General features: G+C 49.1%; 1 protein-coding gene across 1 annotated transcript in view; it reads left to right on the forward strand.

Moving 5' to 3' along the window:
- TVP23A (trans-golgi network vesicle protein 23 homolog A) overlaps window positions 1-18,326 on the forward strand; it is a 25,457-nt gene continuing 7,131 nt past the window's right edge. The window contains exons 1-2 of the mRNA XM_077141827.1: window positions 1-116; window positions 446-525. Coding sequence (XP_076997942.1) covers window positions 108-116; window positions 446-525 — 89 coding nt within the window. The 5' untranslated portion in view covers window positions 1-107. The remainder of the gene's footprint in view (window positions 117-445; window positions 526-18,326) is intronic.

The raw sequence follows: 18,326 nt of genomic DNA on the forward strand, positions 1-18,326 counted from the left end.
CTGCGCGGAGTCGGCACCGCGGGGCGCGGGTTCCCAGCCCTTCTGCTCAGAGACCGGGAGCCCGAGCCCGAGCCCGGGGTCGGGGTTCCAGCTGGGCTCCGGGGAGGATGAAGCAGGTAGGGCTGCGGGATGCTGGGCTGGGAGGGTGGAGCAGGGAGGGGAGGAGCCGAGGAGCCTGAGGGACAGCTGGGAGAACCGGGAGGATGGAGGATGCGTCGACCCCTGAGGCCTGCAGCGGGGCTGGACCCCACGTGGGACCCCACCGAAGACCCGCTGGGACTGGACGGGAGGGTGGAGACAGCCTGGGATCTCAGCAGAAGGGGAGGGGCCTCGCCAGCTCAACGGGGCCGCTGAGCCCTGTTCCCCGGAGTGGGGGGGGGGGGGGGGGGGGTGAGGTGTGCAGCGGCTGTCCTGCCACCTGCCTTTGGTGTCCTTCCTCCCCCAGGCCCTGGTGGACGATACGGAGGATGTGTCCCTGGACTTTGGCAACGAAGAGGAGCTGGCCTTTAGGGAGGCCAAGATCAGGTACTTTGAACCCAAGCTTTTGGGTCCGTCTGTCCATCCATTCATTCATTCCAAATATATTGAGTAGCTATTCTGTGCCAGATGTGGGTCTGGGGACACGGCAAGGTGAGCAGTTCGGACAAGGTCTCTGCCCTCCTGAAACCCACAGATTGCTGGGGAGACTGACATGGGACTGGCAAACAAAGACATTAACAATTTAACTACGGAGTGTGAGAAAGGCTGGGAAGGAAATGAACAGGGTGATGACAGAAAGTCACTGGGGAAGGCCACTTGCGTCAGGGTAGCCAAAGAGGGCCTCTCAGAGGAGGTGATGTTTGAGCTGAGACCTGAGTGATGGAGAAGCAGCCAGCCATGGGAGACTCTGGGGGGAGAGTGTTCCACACAGAAGAACTGCAAGTGCAAAGGCTCAAAAGCTGTTGGGCGGGGGGAGGGATCTGCAGGGGTTGGAGAAGTGGACAGAGGCTGGAACACCTACTTTAAACCCTGCTTCAGCTCCAGACAGACAAACATAGTGTCCTGGGGTCAGTCTTCTGCCTACCTGAGGCTCAGCATCCCAGAAGGCGGCAGGACCAAGGCGGGAGGAATGACCCTTGAATGCGGTTGCCGATGTCGTAGGGCCCTGCCGCACCAGCTCCCCCAGTACTGCAGCAGCTCTCCTCTCAGCCTCTGATGGCCTAATTACCATCCCTTTTAATTCCTTACAATAAACTCTAGACTGAAAATGACCAAAGCTTGTCTTTAAGGAAAGGCACTGGATGAGAACTGGAATCCGGGGTAAAGAATCTTATAGAGCACCTCAGCGCATTTATTTGTTCACCAAATCTGAACTGAGTATCTCTGGAAGACCTACCTTGTGGCTGGTGGCTGGGGACAGTCAGCATGCAGGACACAGTCTCAGCTCTTTGGAGTTGCCCAGTCTAGAGCAGGGTCGCTCAACCTCTACACTTGACATTTGGGGCTAGAAAATTCTTTGCTTTGGGGATGTTATCTTATGCATTGTAGGGCATTTAGCAGCATCTCTGGCCTCTACCCACGGGATGTCAGTTGCACCATCTCCTGCAACTGTGACAACCAAAAATGTCTCCAGATGTTGCTCAGTAGCCCCTTGAATGGTGAAACTGCCCAGGGTTGAGGACCACTGGTGTATGTGGGGGGGAGGGGCGGCAAGTATATCAGCAGCTGCTACAAACTGATGCTGTGTGACGGGCAGAGGATAGACACCTGCCCTGGTCACGGGAGACTCCCTGAGGAAGTGACAGCTAAGCTGAGACCTGAAGGATGGGTGAGAGTTAGTAAGCCAGAGAACAGGTGGGAAAAGGCCTGGAGGTGAGGTCTTGAGTTTAGGGAGTTGACAATGGTTCAGTGAAGCTCAAGATCAAGGATGCTGCGGAGTGGCCTGAGCAGGGGATGGCCAGACCCCACAGGGCTTAAAGCCAGGTTTTGGGACTGCACTGTGCACTAGAACTTTCTGCAGGGGTGGAAATGTACTGTATCTGTGCTGTCCAATATGGCAACCTTTAGTCACGTGGGGCTACTGAGCACCTGAAATACGGCTCATGTGTCCGAGCAACCAAAACACAATTTTGTTTAATTTTAAGTAACTTAAATGTAAGCAGCTGTTGCATTGGACAATGCAATGCTAGAGCTTGGGCTTCATTTTTCAGGGCAGTGGGTCACCACTGAAGGTTTTGCACAGGGCAGTGAAAGGGACGTGATCAGAACTGCAGGGTGCAAAGTGGACTGTAGGGGCAAGAGTGGGACAGGGAGCAGACGCTGGGTGCTTGGACAAGGGCAGGGGCAGTGGTGATGCAGAGAAGTGGACGGGTCCCGGGCACCTGGAGAACAGAATCAGCCAGCTTTGGTGGTGGATAGGGTGTAGGATGGGGACAGGGAGAGTCAAAGGTGACACCCAGCCTTCACCCTGGGTGACCTAGCCGAAGGAGCGCTGACAGGGGAGAGACGTTGGAGTCCAGGATGGTCCTTGTTGCGTGATGGTGGAGCGTTCTAATGGTCAGGTTTGGTGGGCAACCGGGACCAGTGACCAGGAGCTCATGGAATCATCTGGGCTGCCTTCAGAGTTCTGGGAGGCCCCACCCACCCGGCACTCTCTGGTGTGCCTAATGCATATTCCTGGGCCCAGCCCTGGACCTACTCAGCCGGATTCTCAGGGGGTGAGCCTGGGACTGTGATTTAAAATAGCACTTCTGGTTATTTCTGATGCTCAAGAATGTAGAGATGTCTCTGAAATCCTGAGACTAAATGAGCTCACTCAGAGAGCAGGGGTGGAAAGGGAGTTCTTTACCAGGGTCTGTGGATGGGTTCTAGGGGGTGTTTTAAAAAAAAATTTTGAGGGGATGGTACATGGGCTGGAAATCAGACCTGGACCTCTTCACATGGCAGGCGAGCATTTACGACTGAGCCCCCTGTGCACCCCTGTCATTCAGGTTTTAATTGGATTAGCAAATGAGTCCATGACCCCAAAAAAGTAAGAGCCACTAGTTTAGGGTGCGAGGGGTTAATTGTTAAGCTTCTTGAAGTGGATTCCAAGGTGACTTTGAAGGGAGAAGATATCATGAAGGGAGCCCTGTAACAGGAATCTGGGATAATGGGGGCAGTTCTTTTTTCACTGCTGTGACTTTGGACAGATCGCCTTGCCTTGCTGAGCCCCTGCTGACCCATCTGTAAAATGGGGATAATTGTCCCAGCCTGGCCTTGCTGTGCAGTTGCTATGAAATGTGTTTGTTCAGTAAGTATTTATCCAACATCTGCTGGGTGCCAGGTGCTGGGCTGAGCCATGGCGATAGGGATGTGGCTCCTGCCCTTCTTGTCCCCAGTGTTGGGCCGGCAACGTGCAGGCTTGGCCATGGCAGGGCCCCAAGGAGAGGGCACCTCGCAGGATCAACAAGGGATGTGATTCCAGCACACCCTGGACAGGGAGAGGGAATATCATCCCTGGGGCGTGGGGTTTGAGATGTAATGCGCATACCATACAGTTCTCCTTCTTCAAGGGTACAACTCAGTGGTTCTTAGAGCATTCACAGAGTTGTGCAACCATCACTGCTGTCTAATTCTAGAACATTTTAACACCACAAAAGGAACCCTGTACCCATTAGCAGTCACCCCCATTCTTCCTTCCCACAGCCCCTGGCAACCCCGAATCTCCTTTCTGTCTCTAGATTTGCCTACTCTGGACATTTCATATAAATGGGATCATACAACGTGTGTCCCTTTGTGTCCGGCTTCTTTCGCTCGGCATGATGTCTCCAAGATTCATCCATGTGTTGGTATGAACTGGAACTCTGATCCTTTTTAAGGTCGCATCATATTCCATTGTGGCTATATACTGCATTTTGTTCCCACTGACAGACATTTGAGTTGTTTCTGCTTTTTTTTTTTTTTTTTTTTTTAAAGGAAAGACAGAGAGAAGGAAGGAAGGATAGAAGGAAGGAAGGAAGAAAGGGAAACATCTTTAAACATTTTCTTGTTTTTTTTTTATTGTATTTTGTTTCTCCGCTTTTGTTACATGGGCTGGGGCCGGGAATCGAACCGAGGTCCTCCGGCATAGCAGGCAAGCACTTTGCCCGCTGAGCCACCGCGGCCCGCCCAGTTTCTGCTTTTTTGACTACTGATAATAATGCTGCTGTGAGCATTCATGTAAAAGTTTGTGTGTGAACATGCTTTTATTTCTCCTGGGCACGTAGCTAAGAGTGGAATTTCTGGGCTGCATAGCAATTCTAGTCATGCTGAGCTGGAGACCACCTTTTAGCAGGTGGTGTGAGTTCCTAGCATCTTTGGGAAAAGGAAGAGCCTGGACTTCAGGTCAGATAGCCTAGGTTTGGCTCTCAGTTGTTCCCTTTTCCAGCCGTGTAATTGCACCCCTCACAGTGCAGTGATGGGTTCAAGACACAAATAGGCTTTTGTATAAAACTGCATGTACTTAACTCCATAGAAGAAGGATACGAGGCAGAAGTGGGAGCAGGGACACAGCATCTCCATCCCACTGAGCCCCTTTTGCTCCATCACCCGCACGCAGGTTGTGGTCAGCTGCCAGGGGTGAGAGCCAAAGCACCGTTGTTCACCCGGAAGCCTAGAAGCTGCAGCTTCTATTTCTCACCAGTCGGCATTACGATTCTGTTCGCTGCTGGCCCACTCACAGCTGCTCCAACCCAGGGGCAGGTCCTTGCTCATCCAGGCAGGCACAATAGGCCCCATGAAATTTATGGTGCCATGGGAGACCCAGATCATTCCCAGGGAGACCCTGAACAAATCTTGGCACCTCTCGGAATCTCAGTTTTCTCATCTGTAAAATGGGGATGATGTTGGCTCCATCACAGGGTTGTGGAAAGAGGACTAAACAAGATGACAAATGTACACGACGATCCTGAGAGGGTCCCTGGCATCTTGTATAGGCCTCATAAATGGCGCCTAATATTCTGACTGTAAATGTGACTGCTATACCCTGTCCCCATGGGCCAGGCTGGAGTGGAGGCATGTCCTTGGTTGGAACAGGACGTCCCACTGGGGGTTCTCTCTGGAGTTCAAAACTGTCCCTATATGGAAAGTTATGTTTATGCTTTCAAGGCACTGTCTTCACAAAATTCTTTTGGCCCCAACATCGTGGATTCTGATGGCTTCCCATCCAAAGCAGGATGGTCTCCTTGTGCCCAGGCTGGATTTCTTGGATCTGATTTGGTCAGAGCTGGTTTGTTTATGTGGCTTGGTCAGCATTTTGTGGTTGCTTCTTGTTGCTCAGATGTGGCCTCTCTCTCCAGCCAGCACAACAGGCAAATCGTGGTTGCTTCTTGTTCAGCCCAGTGGATGTCAAATTGGGAAGAACTCTGCCCCCTGGTCGCAGACGCTGCAGGAGTTGCTTGTTAGTGGGGCCAGGTCTGAAGACACAGATCACATGTAACAAAAACTCCTGTGCATCAAGTAGAGCGATGTTTTGTCTTTCAAAAAGTTTCCCACAAAGTCAGCTCTCCTCCTATGTTGGGTACAAACAATGCAAGTTGTTCCTTAAAATAAGCGCCAGATGAAATGGTGGCTGTCTTTTGGGAGAAGTTATATTGGATGAAAAATAATAATAGCATATAGTTAGCCAACACTTATATGCAGGCACGATTCAAAGTGTTTTATGTATAATAATTCATGTAATCTATATTACAAACCTAGGAGGTTGATGAGATTATTTTATCTGTTTCTAGGCTGAAGAAACTTAGGCAAAGAGGACTGAGTAACTTGCCCAGCAGTACCTAGCTATTAAGTTGCAGGGTGGGGATTTGAACCTTTAGAATCTGAGTATAGAGTCTGCATCTTACATTAGGCTATGCTTGGGGCTGGGGTGGGGTGGGGCGGGGGCTGATGCTGGCACAGTGAGAGCCGTGTATGCTAAGCCGCCGTGGACTCCCAGCTTCCCCCTTAGGCTTACTTTGGGGTATCCTCTGTGTTTTCCCTGGGTAAACAAGAGTGCAGAATTGCCCCAACTATTTAGCAGAGTCCTTCTCAACCTTGGCACCATGATATTCTGGGCTGGGTAGTTCTCTGGAGGTTGTAGGATGTTTAGTGGCATTGCTGGCCACTAGAGCTAGCATCTCCCTTGCACCCGGCTGTGACAACCAAAAATGTTTCCAGACACGCCAAATGACCGCGGGGGGACAAAACTGCCTCTGCTTGGGAAACCATGATTTAGATCTCTCTCTCTTTTTCTCATTGGGATTTGGTTTGGGTAAATTAAATTTGCATTTGGGGGAGCTTAAAGCAGTCACAGCATCAGTGTGACAACATTGGCACAAGGGAAGCTGGCGGACTGGGAAGCAAGGAGGGGGAAGGGGCAGGTGTACAGGCAGTGGCTTGGGGGCTGCCCGTCATTCTGGGAAACAAGCACATCTCCAATTGCTACACAGACACACACACACACACACACACACAAGTCATGCTCCAACACACTAAGGCAAAGAAGGATTTTGTTTGTTTCTCCAGGAGGTCTGTTCTCCTTGGTAAGGCAGGGCCTCTTGCCCAGACCCCCTGTCCCCTGTGCTTTTGGAAAACAGGGCATGTTGCTGCCCACTCCCCTCCACACTCTAAAATCTATTTTTAAAATATGGAAATGTGACAGCAAAGCAGGTCCCACCACGAGCTGATTGTTTAATTTTAAGGAAGGTCCATGATTACCAAGGAAGATAACCCACAGAATCAGGGAACCAGACAAATTTCAGTTCTCTTTGATTTAGGGCACGACATTACATATTTTGAAATTAACTCCTTAAATATACAACAACTTAACTTCCCCTTATTTATGTTTCTTGTTAACACGAAATTGATTGCACAAGCTGTGCCGACAATAAATCACTGAAAAGAGATTTCTGCTAAACTGCGACCCCCATGATCTGAGATGGCATTTGACAGAAGGGGCCCAGGGTCAGGTGAGGGAGGAGGCCAGAGAAGCCATCTCTGAGGAGGTGTCTTTTGAGCTGAGACCTGAATGAGGAGAGGGAGCCAACCAGGGGACACAGGTAGGAGATTCCCAGGCAGAGGTACAGCAAGTGCAACAGTCCTGAGGTGGGAAGTATATTCTAGGGATTGTCACAAAGGGGCCGGGGTGGCTGGAGTGCAGGATGGGGAGATGGAGTTGGCGATGAAGGGACCAGTATGGCAGATGCTGGTGGCCTGGACTGGCTGACCTCTAGGGGCCTATGGAACCTTGGCTCGAATTGACCTTTGTCCAAATTCTGCCCCCCACGCCCTCCTGTGTGTCTCTTATTTCTGGGATGAGAGAGATAGTTGCAGTCAGGGTCCCGGATCCAGGTGGTGGAGTCAGCTTCATCAGCGTCCCCAGGGGAATGCCAACAAAGAGCCAAATCGTCAGGTCTTGGGTTCCATCCTACTCATCAGGTATTGAGATGGGTGGGAGAAGCTCCCTGCAGTGTGATTCTGATGTGTCACAAGGGAATTGGTGTATTTTTCTAGGTTGTCCATTTCTGAATAAGTAGGGGAATGCACATGCTGGTTAAAATGGGTGCGCGTGCTTACGTGCATGTGTTCGTCATCACCGCAGTGGGGTTGGGAGTTGATCTATTGATAGATCATGGCTTTGTCATGTATTCTTGCAAGAGATGCCGATGACATTTCCTTAGTAGAGATCAACTCAATCCAAGGGGAAGCCTCTGGGGTGGCCCGTCTTGAGTCCTAAGGAATACCCTGTGTGCAGGCCCTCAGCCTTGCTCCATGGCTGATGGCTCATGAAAGGAGTAGGGCGTCCGGGTTGACCCAGAATCCGCCAAAGACCACGTGAATGGCGCCTCTCCTTCCTGTCTGTGTGAAATACACATGTATCTCTGTCCTGGATTTCCAGATACTTTAGAACAGAAATTGCAGGTGGACAGCCTGCAGGCTAATCCGAACCACAGGCATGCTCCCTTAGGCTGGAGTGGTCTTCTGAATGGATTTGAACTTAAATTTAAAAATTAGGAAACATCGCATTTAAAGTCAGGACTGCTGGCTTCTTTTGAAAAGCCATTAGAGCTGGAAGGATGGGCTGGAGATGGGGTGTGGTGCCGGCCTCTTCAGGGTGAGGTTGGGGGTGCCTCTGAGCCCTTGCCCTCACTGGCCATCTGACCTGTGAACTTGTCTGCCCAGCCCTTATAGGCACATGAGCCTACAAACCACCTACCTCTCCCCACTGGCCAGAGAAGAAAAATATTCCAGTAGTAGCATTTTCATCACTTTCCAGTGGGGCCAGGTTTGCAGGAGGCCTTGGGCTGGATTTGTTCTCTGATGTTGTGGTTTTCTCCTCAAACTTTTGGAAGCCACCACAAGGTGTGTGATGGTTGGTTTCAGGTGTCAACTTGGCCAGGTGATGGTGCCCATTTGTCTGGTCGGGCAAGCACTGGCCTAACCTACTGCAGGGACATTTCATGGCTAGTTAATAAACCAGAAGCTTAGTTTATTAAGTCATCACTCAATGGATTCCATCCATGGCTGATTACACCTATGATCGACTAAGGGAGTGTCTTCCACAATGAGAGAATTTAATTAGTTGGATTTATTCCAGTCAGTTGAAGAACTTTTAAGGGGAAAGAGAGAACTTTTGCTTTTTCTTCAGCCAGACAGCCTCTCCTGGAGACCACCTTCATCAGTGACCTTCCTCCGAGTTGCCAGCTCACAGCCTGCCCTATGGAATTTGGACTCGTGCATCCCCACCGTAGCATGTGACACCTTTATAAAATCTCATATTTGCAGAAATCTCCTGTTGGTTCTGTTTCTCTAGAGAACCCTGGCCAATACAAGGTACAGCGGGCCTTTTAACACTTCTGCCTCGGGCTCAGGCAGTTTGTGCAGAGGTCCAAGGCCACTGATGCTCACGCCCCCCCAGTCCCATGCACCCCTGGCTTTTGTGTACACTGCTGTCTCTTCTGCCTACATTTGCCCTTTAGGTCTTTAAAAAAAAAACTTAATTTACTCTTCAACTGAGCTATAATTCACATACCAGAAAATTCTTCTTTCAAAGCAAGCAAGGTTTTTGGTATATTCACGAGATTGTGCAACCGTCACTGCTATTTAATCCGAGCATTTTCAGGTCCCCTCAGAGGAAACCCTGTGTCCTTTAAATCTTCATCCGCTTTGCCACTGAGAAGCGTTCTCTAGTTTGAGCTGGGTGTCGTTTCTCGCGGGTCCCACAGCTCCGACCCCGCCCCAGGCCTGGTGAATGTCCCACCTGCTCCCAGTTTGGATCCCTCCCCTGGGACAACCCCTGCTACTAAAGAGTCGGCGCCTCGGACAGCAGGGTCAGCGGGCAGGGCCCTCATTCTCCACTGTACATTCTGCCTGGCCAGGGTCCTGGCCGCAGCAGCTGTTGATTCCTTTGGTTTTCGCCAAAGGAATCAACTAGTGACTGTGAATGTCCGTGACTCGGTCCCTTTTGTCTGTGGCTGTTTACCGGGCTCTAGCTCGGTGCCCGGAAAATGCTGGGCACTTGTCTTAGTTCCCCACTTGCTAAAACAAATACAGTACCCAGGTTGACTTAATGGGAATTTATTGGCTGACAGTCTTGCCGCCAGGAGAAGTCTAAAATCGAGGTGTCAGCGAGGTGATGCTTTCGCCCCCAAGCCGGGGGCCCTCTGGGGCTGGCTGCCAGCCCCCCCAGTGTGCACGGCTGTGTCCCCTCCCTTCTCTTCCCAGATGCATTGGCTTCCGGGACTCCTGCTTCTCCCCCCAGCTTTCTCTTTGTAAAGCTCTAATAATAGGATTCAGTCCTCATTCCGCTGGGCCATCCCTTAACTAAAAATAACATCTTCAAAGGGTCCTATTGACAGTGGGTTCACCCCACAGGGATGGGCCAAGCTGAAGAACATGTCTTTTCTGGGGTACATAATTCAACCCAGGACGGTGCTCATGAAGTATTTGTTGTGGTTGCTTTAAGCGCAATTATTAAATGTATATTGTTCTTAAACGATCTTGAAAAATCAATGAAGAAACATTTATTGGTTGATTACAAAGTTAATTAAATGTCCTCGGACAATTTAAGTGACAGTTTAAATTTGGCATGCGTGATCACTTTGAGTACACCAAATTAACCAGCAGACAAAAATATGTACAGACAGCAGTCACAAAACTTAGCACTTGCAGTGTGATGAGACATTTTAGTGGTTGACGAGACCCCCGGCCAAAGAATGATAAAATATAGCAATAAAATGTGTTAAACTGGAAATAAAATTTGAATTCATGACCTTAAAATAAAATGTTAAGAATAGCACAAAGAACTGATGTGAACCTTTTGCCACGATTCATCAGTTGTTAACAGGCGGCTGCTTTTGCTTTCTCTCTCTGCATTTTGTGTGTCTATGTATTTGATTTCTGAAACGTGTGGTAGTATATTGCACACACCATGTTCCTTTGCCCTAAATGCTTCAATGTGAACTTCTGAGGACATTCTCTTATGTAAGCCAGAGTTCAGTTTGGGTTGGAATGAGGACGTTTATCTAACTTACACTTCATATCCCAATGTCCTTTATAGGAACCCCACCCACGGATCCCCAGTCTGAGATTTAGTCCAGGATTGCCCATTGCATTCAGTTGCTGGAGCTCTTTCGTCTCCTTTAACCTGGAACAGTTCTCAGCCTTTCTTTATCTTTCAGGACATGGAACTTTGGAAGAGTAGAGGTCAGTGACTTGGAGAAATGTACCTTAACCTGAGCCAGACTGATGATTAGATCCAGGTTATGATTTTTGGCTAAAATACTGCCAAAGTGATGTGTCTTAAAAGCACTTTTTTTTTTTTTTTGAGCTCTGTCACTAATAAAAGTGGCCCAGACATGGCATGTTTTTGCCCCCCGTACCCCATCGTACCTGCATTCCCAGTTCCCAGATTATGGTCTTTAATTCTCTTCTCCACTTAGAGGAATCCAGGACTCATTAGAAAGGAACTGCTTCCAAGGCAGGCTGGATCTCGAACCTCTTTTGTTGCTAGAAAGCAAGAATACTTTTCAAAATGTCAAGGGCGGTGCTAAAAGACGAACAGTTAAATGGGGCTCCCTCTGGCCAGGTTGTCATGGTCACTCAGTAGTAGTTGCTGAATGAATTAATATGATTTCACTCAGTTCTCCCATTAAATCGCTTGTGAGTTAGACTTGACCACTGATTGTCTTTGCTTGTAAGGTGCTATACATTTTAAGGTACACTGGTTCAGTTACAGCTCTTGGGGAGAGGGAAGTAAATACTAAAGTAAATATTCACAACCTTTAGTGGACACATCCTGATTCAGGATACATTAAAATGGAAGGGGAAAAAAAGGCAGGGAAATGCAGGATTCTCTTACAGTTGAGGAAACGGAATGAATTACACTTTCTACTTCCAATGCCAAAAGAGCTCCCCAGTTTAGAGCAAGGGTGAAAGCAAACAGAAATACAGGGTCCTTAGCTTCTTCATTCTGTCCAAGCTGCCATGTGCCCTAAATGCCTTCCTATGGCTGACTCCCACTCCAGCCTTCTGGCAAGCCAGTCCTTGCCCTCTCTGCTGTTTGCTCTTTCTCAATTAAATAGCTCCTTGGTTCCTGTTGAAGAGAGCCAGGTGGACTGCACCTGCTTTCATAGTCTCACATCATTTCTTAGAGGAATCCCACTCTCCTTGTCCTTCATGCCCCCTTGAAACCAGCTGACGAAGCACAACATTGGTTATACAGAGTTAAAATTCTTTACCATTGGGGCCTGTATTAGTTAGCTAGTGCTGCATAACAAATGACCCCAAATTTAGTAGCTTTAAAGAACATTTTCATCTCACACTGTCTGAAGAGCAGCAGGCTGGGAGCAGCTTAGCTGGTGGTCCTGGCTCAGGGTTTCACAAGGTGGCAGTCCAGATGTCACCTTAAGGTTTGACCGGAAGGAGCCACTTGCAGCATGGCTCTCTCCCATGGCTGTCAGATGGAGGCGTCACTCCTCACCACACCCCCAGGGAGAAAGCAAGGCAGAAGATGTGTGTCTTTTGTAACCTAATATTGCAAGTGACATTTGATCACGTTTGATGTATTCTATAGGTCACATGGACCACCCTGGTTCATTGTGGGAGGAGACTTCACAAGGGTGACAATCCCAGGAGGCAGCCATCCAGCTACTATGGATCCCAGCCCCAAGAAGGAACTAATGCATACATGTCAACAGAGCACACAGTCTATGCTGGGCTCTGATGCTTGGCAGGTAGAATTATTTCCATCTGGCAAGCAAGGAAACTGGCCCAGAGAGGTCGAGTCACTTGTCCAAGGTAACACAGTAAATGGCAGAATTGGAACTTCTGTAGTCTGTTTCCCTGACCACCTGAAAAAAATTGTTATGGAGAGTTTCAAACGTACACCAAATAGAATAATATAAAGAACCCCATATACCCATTTCCAAGCTTCAACAATTATCAACTCATGACCAATATGATTTCATTTATACCCTTATTTCCTCCCCCTCTTTCTATTTATTATGAAGTAAACCCTAAACATCACATCACTTTAAACAAATATTTTGGTATGTATCTCTAAAAGATGGGAATTCATTTTAAAAAACATAACTGCAATACCATCTTCTCACCGTAAAATAAGGAAGAATTCCTTAATATTACTACATATCCAATAATGTCCAAATTTCCCTGATCTTTCCCTAAATTTTTTACTACAGTTTATTTTTGTTTGAATTGCAATAGAAACAATGCTCATACACTGCAGTCATTTGTTCTATTTCTTATGTCCCTTTTTTCTCCTTTCTTTTTAACCCTTTGCTTTTTTTTTTTTTTTGCATGAGCAGGAACTGGGAGTTCCCCAGCATGGCAGGCAAGAATTCTGCCACTGAGCCACCATTGCACCACCCCCCTTTGCATTTTATTTGTTGTTCTGTGGACCTCACAGTCTGGATTTTGCCGACTGCCTCCACCCGTAGTATCCGCTAGTGCTCGAGGCTGGAGGAGAAGCAGTGTGAATTTTCTGAGGGGTGTGCTCTCCCATCTGGAGGCTGGCTCCATCATGTATGCTCAGTGCCGAGATCCCTTAATTCACTGGGGATGGGACACGGTCACGCTCCAATGCTCCATCATTCGCTCTTCATCTGTGACTGGAAATATCCTAGGAGGGAAACTCTCCCTCACCAAGTATTTAGCTATTACCAGGTACACTTTGTAGACAAAGGCGCACAATTAGTGCTTGCTTCTTGCCTTTCATTTTTCAGTTTCGTGGTATGTAAGTTCTTGAGCAGTTTCTGTAGGTGACCAATGAGGGCTTTTATTTTTTTAGGGTAACCAAAGAACTCATAGATTAAAACGTTCTTACTGCTACTCAGATCGCCCCATCTTTGGCCAGTGAGAGCCTCTTCAGGTTGTCTCCTGAGTCTTTTAACTTGACTACAGTGGTGTGTGACAGCTTCCCCGTTCTCTGCGACCCTTCGCGTCCCAGCCTCCCCTTGTGGACCCCCAATGGGCCATTGCCCCACAGAGCCTAGCGCTGCTTCTTTGGTCTGTCCCTGGGGCAGGCCACCTCAGCTCACCCCTCGATGGGGAGTCAGTCTCCCCATTGGTGACGTGACCCCCAGGTACCGTGCTTCTTTTCTTGGGACTCATTTGTCACAAGGCGGGTGGCTGCTTTTCTCTGTACCCTTTGCTCAGGTGTGGTCCGAGCATCACCTGGCCTGAGCTTGGGCGCTGGGGCTTCCTGCATCGGGATCTTCATTTCCACAAGCACCACCCCCCACCCCCGGCCCCCACCCTCGGGCGATTCATCTGCGGGCTGCTTTATACAAAGGGAAGGCAGTGGAATGATTTACTCCCCGAGACAAATGCATTATTATTATTAATTATTAACAGCTGGCACTTATGGGACACTATATAATAAGAAACTAGGCCTTTGGACTCCTGAGGGAATACGACTGACACGGAGCAGGAGGTGAAGAGGCGCCCCCTGGGGTTGTGCGGTGCAGCAGCCCTGAACATTAGTGTCATCCCCACTTCCACGTGAGGAAACCCAGAGAGGTTAAGTAACTTGCCCAGGGTCCCACAGGACCTCCATGGTGGACCCGGGATCTGAAACTGGGCAGATGAAGTGGAGTCTTTTCCCTGTCTCCCACTCTGCTGCCTTCTTTCTTTCCGAAAGTGAGCGGCGAAAGCAGGCTCTCCTCCCCCCATTTCTGTTGACAACCCTGGGCCTTCAGCTAAGGCCTCTGGTCGGGGAGCCGAGCGGCGGCAGCCCCGGGTAGGGCTGGCTGGTGACCCCTCTGGGTGCCTGGGATCCCCCCGGACTAGGCTCTCCCGCAGCCCCCGCAGGGGAGGCGGGCTCGTCCCGCTCTCATTTCCAAACGGAGCATACGCCACAGCCAAAGTGGAGATGTCTCTTTAAAAAAAAATAAAGAACAGAAACAAGAGGGAAAATCAGCGGCGACCAGAGGGAAGTCTGTTCTTTTATTCACTTCCACACTTGGACCTCTATTCTGCTGACCTTTGAATTGAAACTCTGAGCGCTTAGTAATCAACTGTCTTGGCGGGCATTCCAGCCGCCCCAGCCTGCCCCGCCCGCCCCTGGCCCGGGCTCAGCTGCTGGGGGAGTAGGAGCCCAGGCTGGCCTTTAAGGCAAGAAGCCAGTGTCCAAAGGGTGATGGAGCTGACCTTGTGCCTGGGTCAGGTGCCACTCACGGTGGGCTAGCACAGGCTCTGGGGCGGGGGTCTGAAGGACTCCCTGGGATCTCTACTTTTCCAGCCTTGGGTTCCTTGTCTTTTTCTGCTCTGTCCTTTGGCACCACGTTTATCTTTCCATTGTCACCTGCTTACGAGTCACCTGGGGGTCTTGTTAAAAGGAAGATTCTGGTTTGGGAGCTCTGGGGTGGGGTGTCCCACTCCTGCCTTTCTAACGAGCTCCCAGGTGGGATGGAGGCTGCAGGTCCCCAGGCCGGACACTGAGCCACGAGGGGCTTTAGCTGTGCAGAGAGATGGGCAGCCTCCGTGCCTTCCTTTATGAGCAGACAGCCTCTGAGCCATCTCCCCCTGGGGGGTTCTCTCCCTTCCAGAATCTTCAGGGTGGCACGGCCACGGTCTGTGGAAAAAACCACCTGGGAGTGAGTGAGTGTCAGGGCTGAAGAATGGAGCAGCGCCTTACTTCCATTAGACAATGGGGAGAAACATCTGTCCAGCGAAGGACCTCCTGAAAAGAGCATGCTGGTCAAGACTTTTTCTTGCTTTCACCCTTTTGCGAAACCCTTGAGTGACATCAGCCACCAGCATTGAGGGTGTCCTCTGTTCGCGAACTGTAGGTATTTTATCTCTTGGCAGACGGTCCAAGGTCAATGTTATGCTCCCACTTTACAGATGAGTAGACGGAGGCTCTAAGCATTTAGTGCCCTGTCCCAAGCTGTAAACCTAGCAGGATGGAGCATGAGTGAAGGGCTGGGAAATTCTGGCTCCCATGCTTGTAACTCCTTCCAAAGTATCTGAAAGATGAGAGCGGATCTAAAAATGTGATGTTTGATGAGAAAATCAAGCAGGAGCCGGGCAGGGGGCAGCTGGCCAGGGTGTGCGTTTGCCCCCAAAGGGGCAGCTCCTTCTACACAGAGGAACTGGCAAGCCCAGAAAAAAGGACCTGTTTCTGGAATTTTCTGCATGTATCCAGCTGTCATGCCAGCCTCTCAATTGGGGAGTTTTAGGTCTGAATTTTCTTTTTTCTTTTAACTCAGAACATCAAACCATGGGCTTGTATATTCTGAAGGGAATCTTGCCTCAATGCAAAATTGAGGTTGCCTCTGATTTCTTTCTGTACCCCTTTTAATTCAAATTTACATCCAAGTACAGGGAGCAGTGAGTCTGGGGTTCTCCTTGCCCACCACCCTCAGTACCCGGCCAGCCGTTTGCTGTCCCCTCTCCATGCCCCACCAGGGATTATTTTGAGGAAATGCTAGACATTCTCTCAGGGGCTCTATTAGAGGCAAAGTAAACTGAGAAGAAAGATACTGCCTTCATCCCAAACCTCCGCCACAGAGAAAGGCAGAATGCCTTCCAGAGTGTCTGGAAGATGAGAGCAAATTTAAAAGTGTGATGTTTGATGAGAAAGTCAGGTGGGAGCTGGTCCTAAAAAAAACAAAACCAATAATGCAGTTTTCCAAGTAATTAAAAAGAAGAAATAAAAGGCAGCATTTCAGGATATTGTCAGAGCTCTGCTGAACACGGGATCGATCAACCTTTTCCTCGCACGTCACCCCTGCTTGGGAAGGCTGTGGGCAAGGGAACGCGCGTGGCTGTAGGAAGCTGCACTCCTTCATTTTCCTCTTACTTATCGAGGTGTCTAGACAGAGGCACCAGTAGCCATGTTTCTTGAAGATGATTGTATAATAATTTAGCTTTCACAATGTGACTGTGTGGTTGTGAAAACCTTGTGTCTGATGCTCCTTTTATTCACAGTATGAACATATGAGTAAAATATATGGATTAAAAATAAATAAATAATAGGGAGAACTAATAAGTTTAAAAATGTATATATTGGATAGATGAAAATACTAGTGGTCAATGAGGGGGGACAAGGGGTATGGTATGTATGAGTTTTTTCTTTTTATTTCTTTTTCTGGAATGGTGCAAATGTTCTAAAAAATGGTCATGGTGATGAATACACAACTCTGTGATGATACTGTGAGCCACTGATTGTACACCATGCATGGGATGTTCATATGTTAGGAATGTATGTACTTGTACATTGTTGTATCAATAAAAATAAAAATAAAAATAAAAAAATCGAGGTCTCAGGTACATACAGTAAAGCACCCTGATCTTGAGCATAGGTTTCCCTGCCTTTTTACACGTGGGAACATACACTGGGGTCTAGAGCCGGAGTGTTTCCAGCACCCAGAAAGCTCCCTGTGTTCTTCCCAGCAACCCTTAGCTCACCCACTCCCAGAGGAACCACCATCCTCACTTCTAGCCCAACCCAGCGATTCTACCCGCCAGGCAGCCCTCACCCCTTTGAAAGCAGATTTTGGGGGGCCAGGGCAGGTGGAGATATTTGGCTCCATTTTGTTTTCTTTTGAATGGAGCTAAGTTTCATCCCCAAACTGTGCCTGCCTGGGGCAGGAGTCAGCACATTCTGTAAATATTTTCCTCTTTGCCAGCCAGTGAAGAAGTGAGCATGGCTGTGTACCATACAAACCTTACTTAACAAGCAGGCAATGGGCCAGATGCACTCCATGGCTGTAGTTTCACGGGACAGTGATTTCCTTTGCAAAATTCACACCCAGGCCTTTCCCAAATCTCCCAGATCTGTGTGTGCAGGGCTACCCGTACACGCTCTAAGGTCTCCCCAAGTGATTTTCATGCGCTTTCCAGGTTGAGAATCTACAGGGCTTCTCTCTGGAGTGGAAGACCAGGGCACAGAACTGTGCAAACAAATCTACAAATAGAAGAAACTTTTTTAAAAGCCCACTGAGATCCTCCCTACCGTGACAACACTTTAATGAACTAATTTCATTTCCCCCTTTCGACATCTGGTTGGCTTTTTTTCTCCTTTTCTCATGAGCTAACTGGCTTCTGCCTGGCAGGGTGGAGTAGAGTGTTGGGTACTGAGTGGAAAATGCCGCCTGTTCAAGCTAAGGATGAAAAAGGCTCATCGGTGATGGCAAAAGGGTCTGGGAGAATGTGGAGGAATCATGAGTCTTGGGGCCCCCCCACAAAGATGAAAAGTGGGCCGAGAGGGAGAAAGCTGTGGTTGTGGGGGATTTCACAGCTTGGAGCCTTGGAGGTGAGACCTTTTCGAGTGACTCCAGGGCCAAGATGAAACCGCTGTCCCTAATTTTGAGCCTGGCATGTGTGTCAGGCACTCCTATGGACCCTCTTCGCCTGCAACGCGGCAACTGTGGGCATGCCCATTTCACAGAAGAGGAAACTGAGGCATTGAGCCGTTACGGACCTGAGGAAAGGTCTGGGGCTACTCAGAGGCAGGAGCCAGGATTTGAACCCTGGCAGTCTAGTAAGCAAGCTCGCCTGCAGTAACTTGACACTAACTGCAAGGCAATTCTGATGCATTCAGCTGGAGCTAGGGCAGAGTCACAGGGAATGAGATGCATAGGTCTGCCTCACCTCAGACACCGCCGGCCCTTCTGGCTCCCCCACCACCACCCCCTCAGGCTCACTGATTTGCTAGAACAACTCACAGAGCCCAGGAAAGCGCTGTACTATGATCACGGTTTTATTATAGCAAAAAGAAGACGAATAAGGAGCCAAAAGAGGAGACATATAGAGTGAGGTCTGGGTCTGGAGTCAGGATGCATCACCCTCTGGGCACCCCAGTGTTTATCACCAGGCAGGAATGC

This window comes from Tamandua tetradactyla, chromosome 23 (assembly GCF_023851605.1).
Source record: "Tamandua tetradactyla isolate mTamTet1 chromosome 23, mTamTet1.pri, whole genome shotgun sequence".
Classification (NCBI taxonomy): domain Eukaryota; kingdom Metazoa; phylum Chordata; class Mammalia; order Pilosa; family Myrmecophagidae; genus Tamandua; species Tamandua tetradactyla.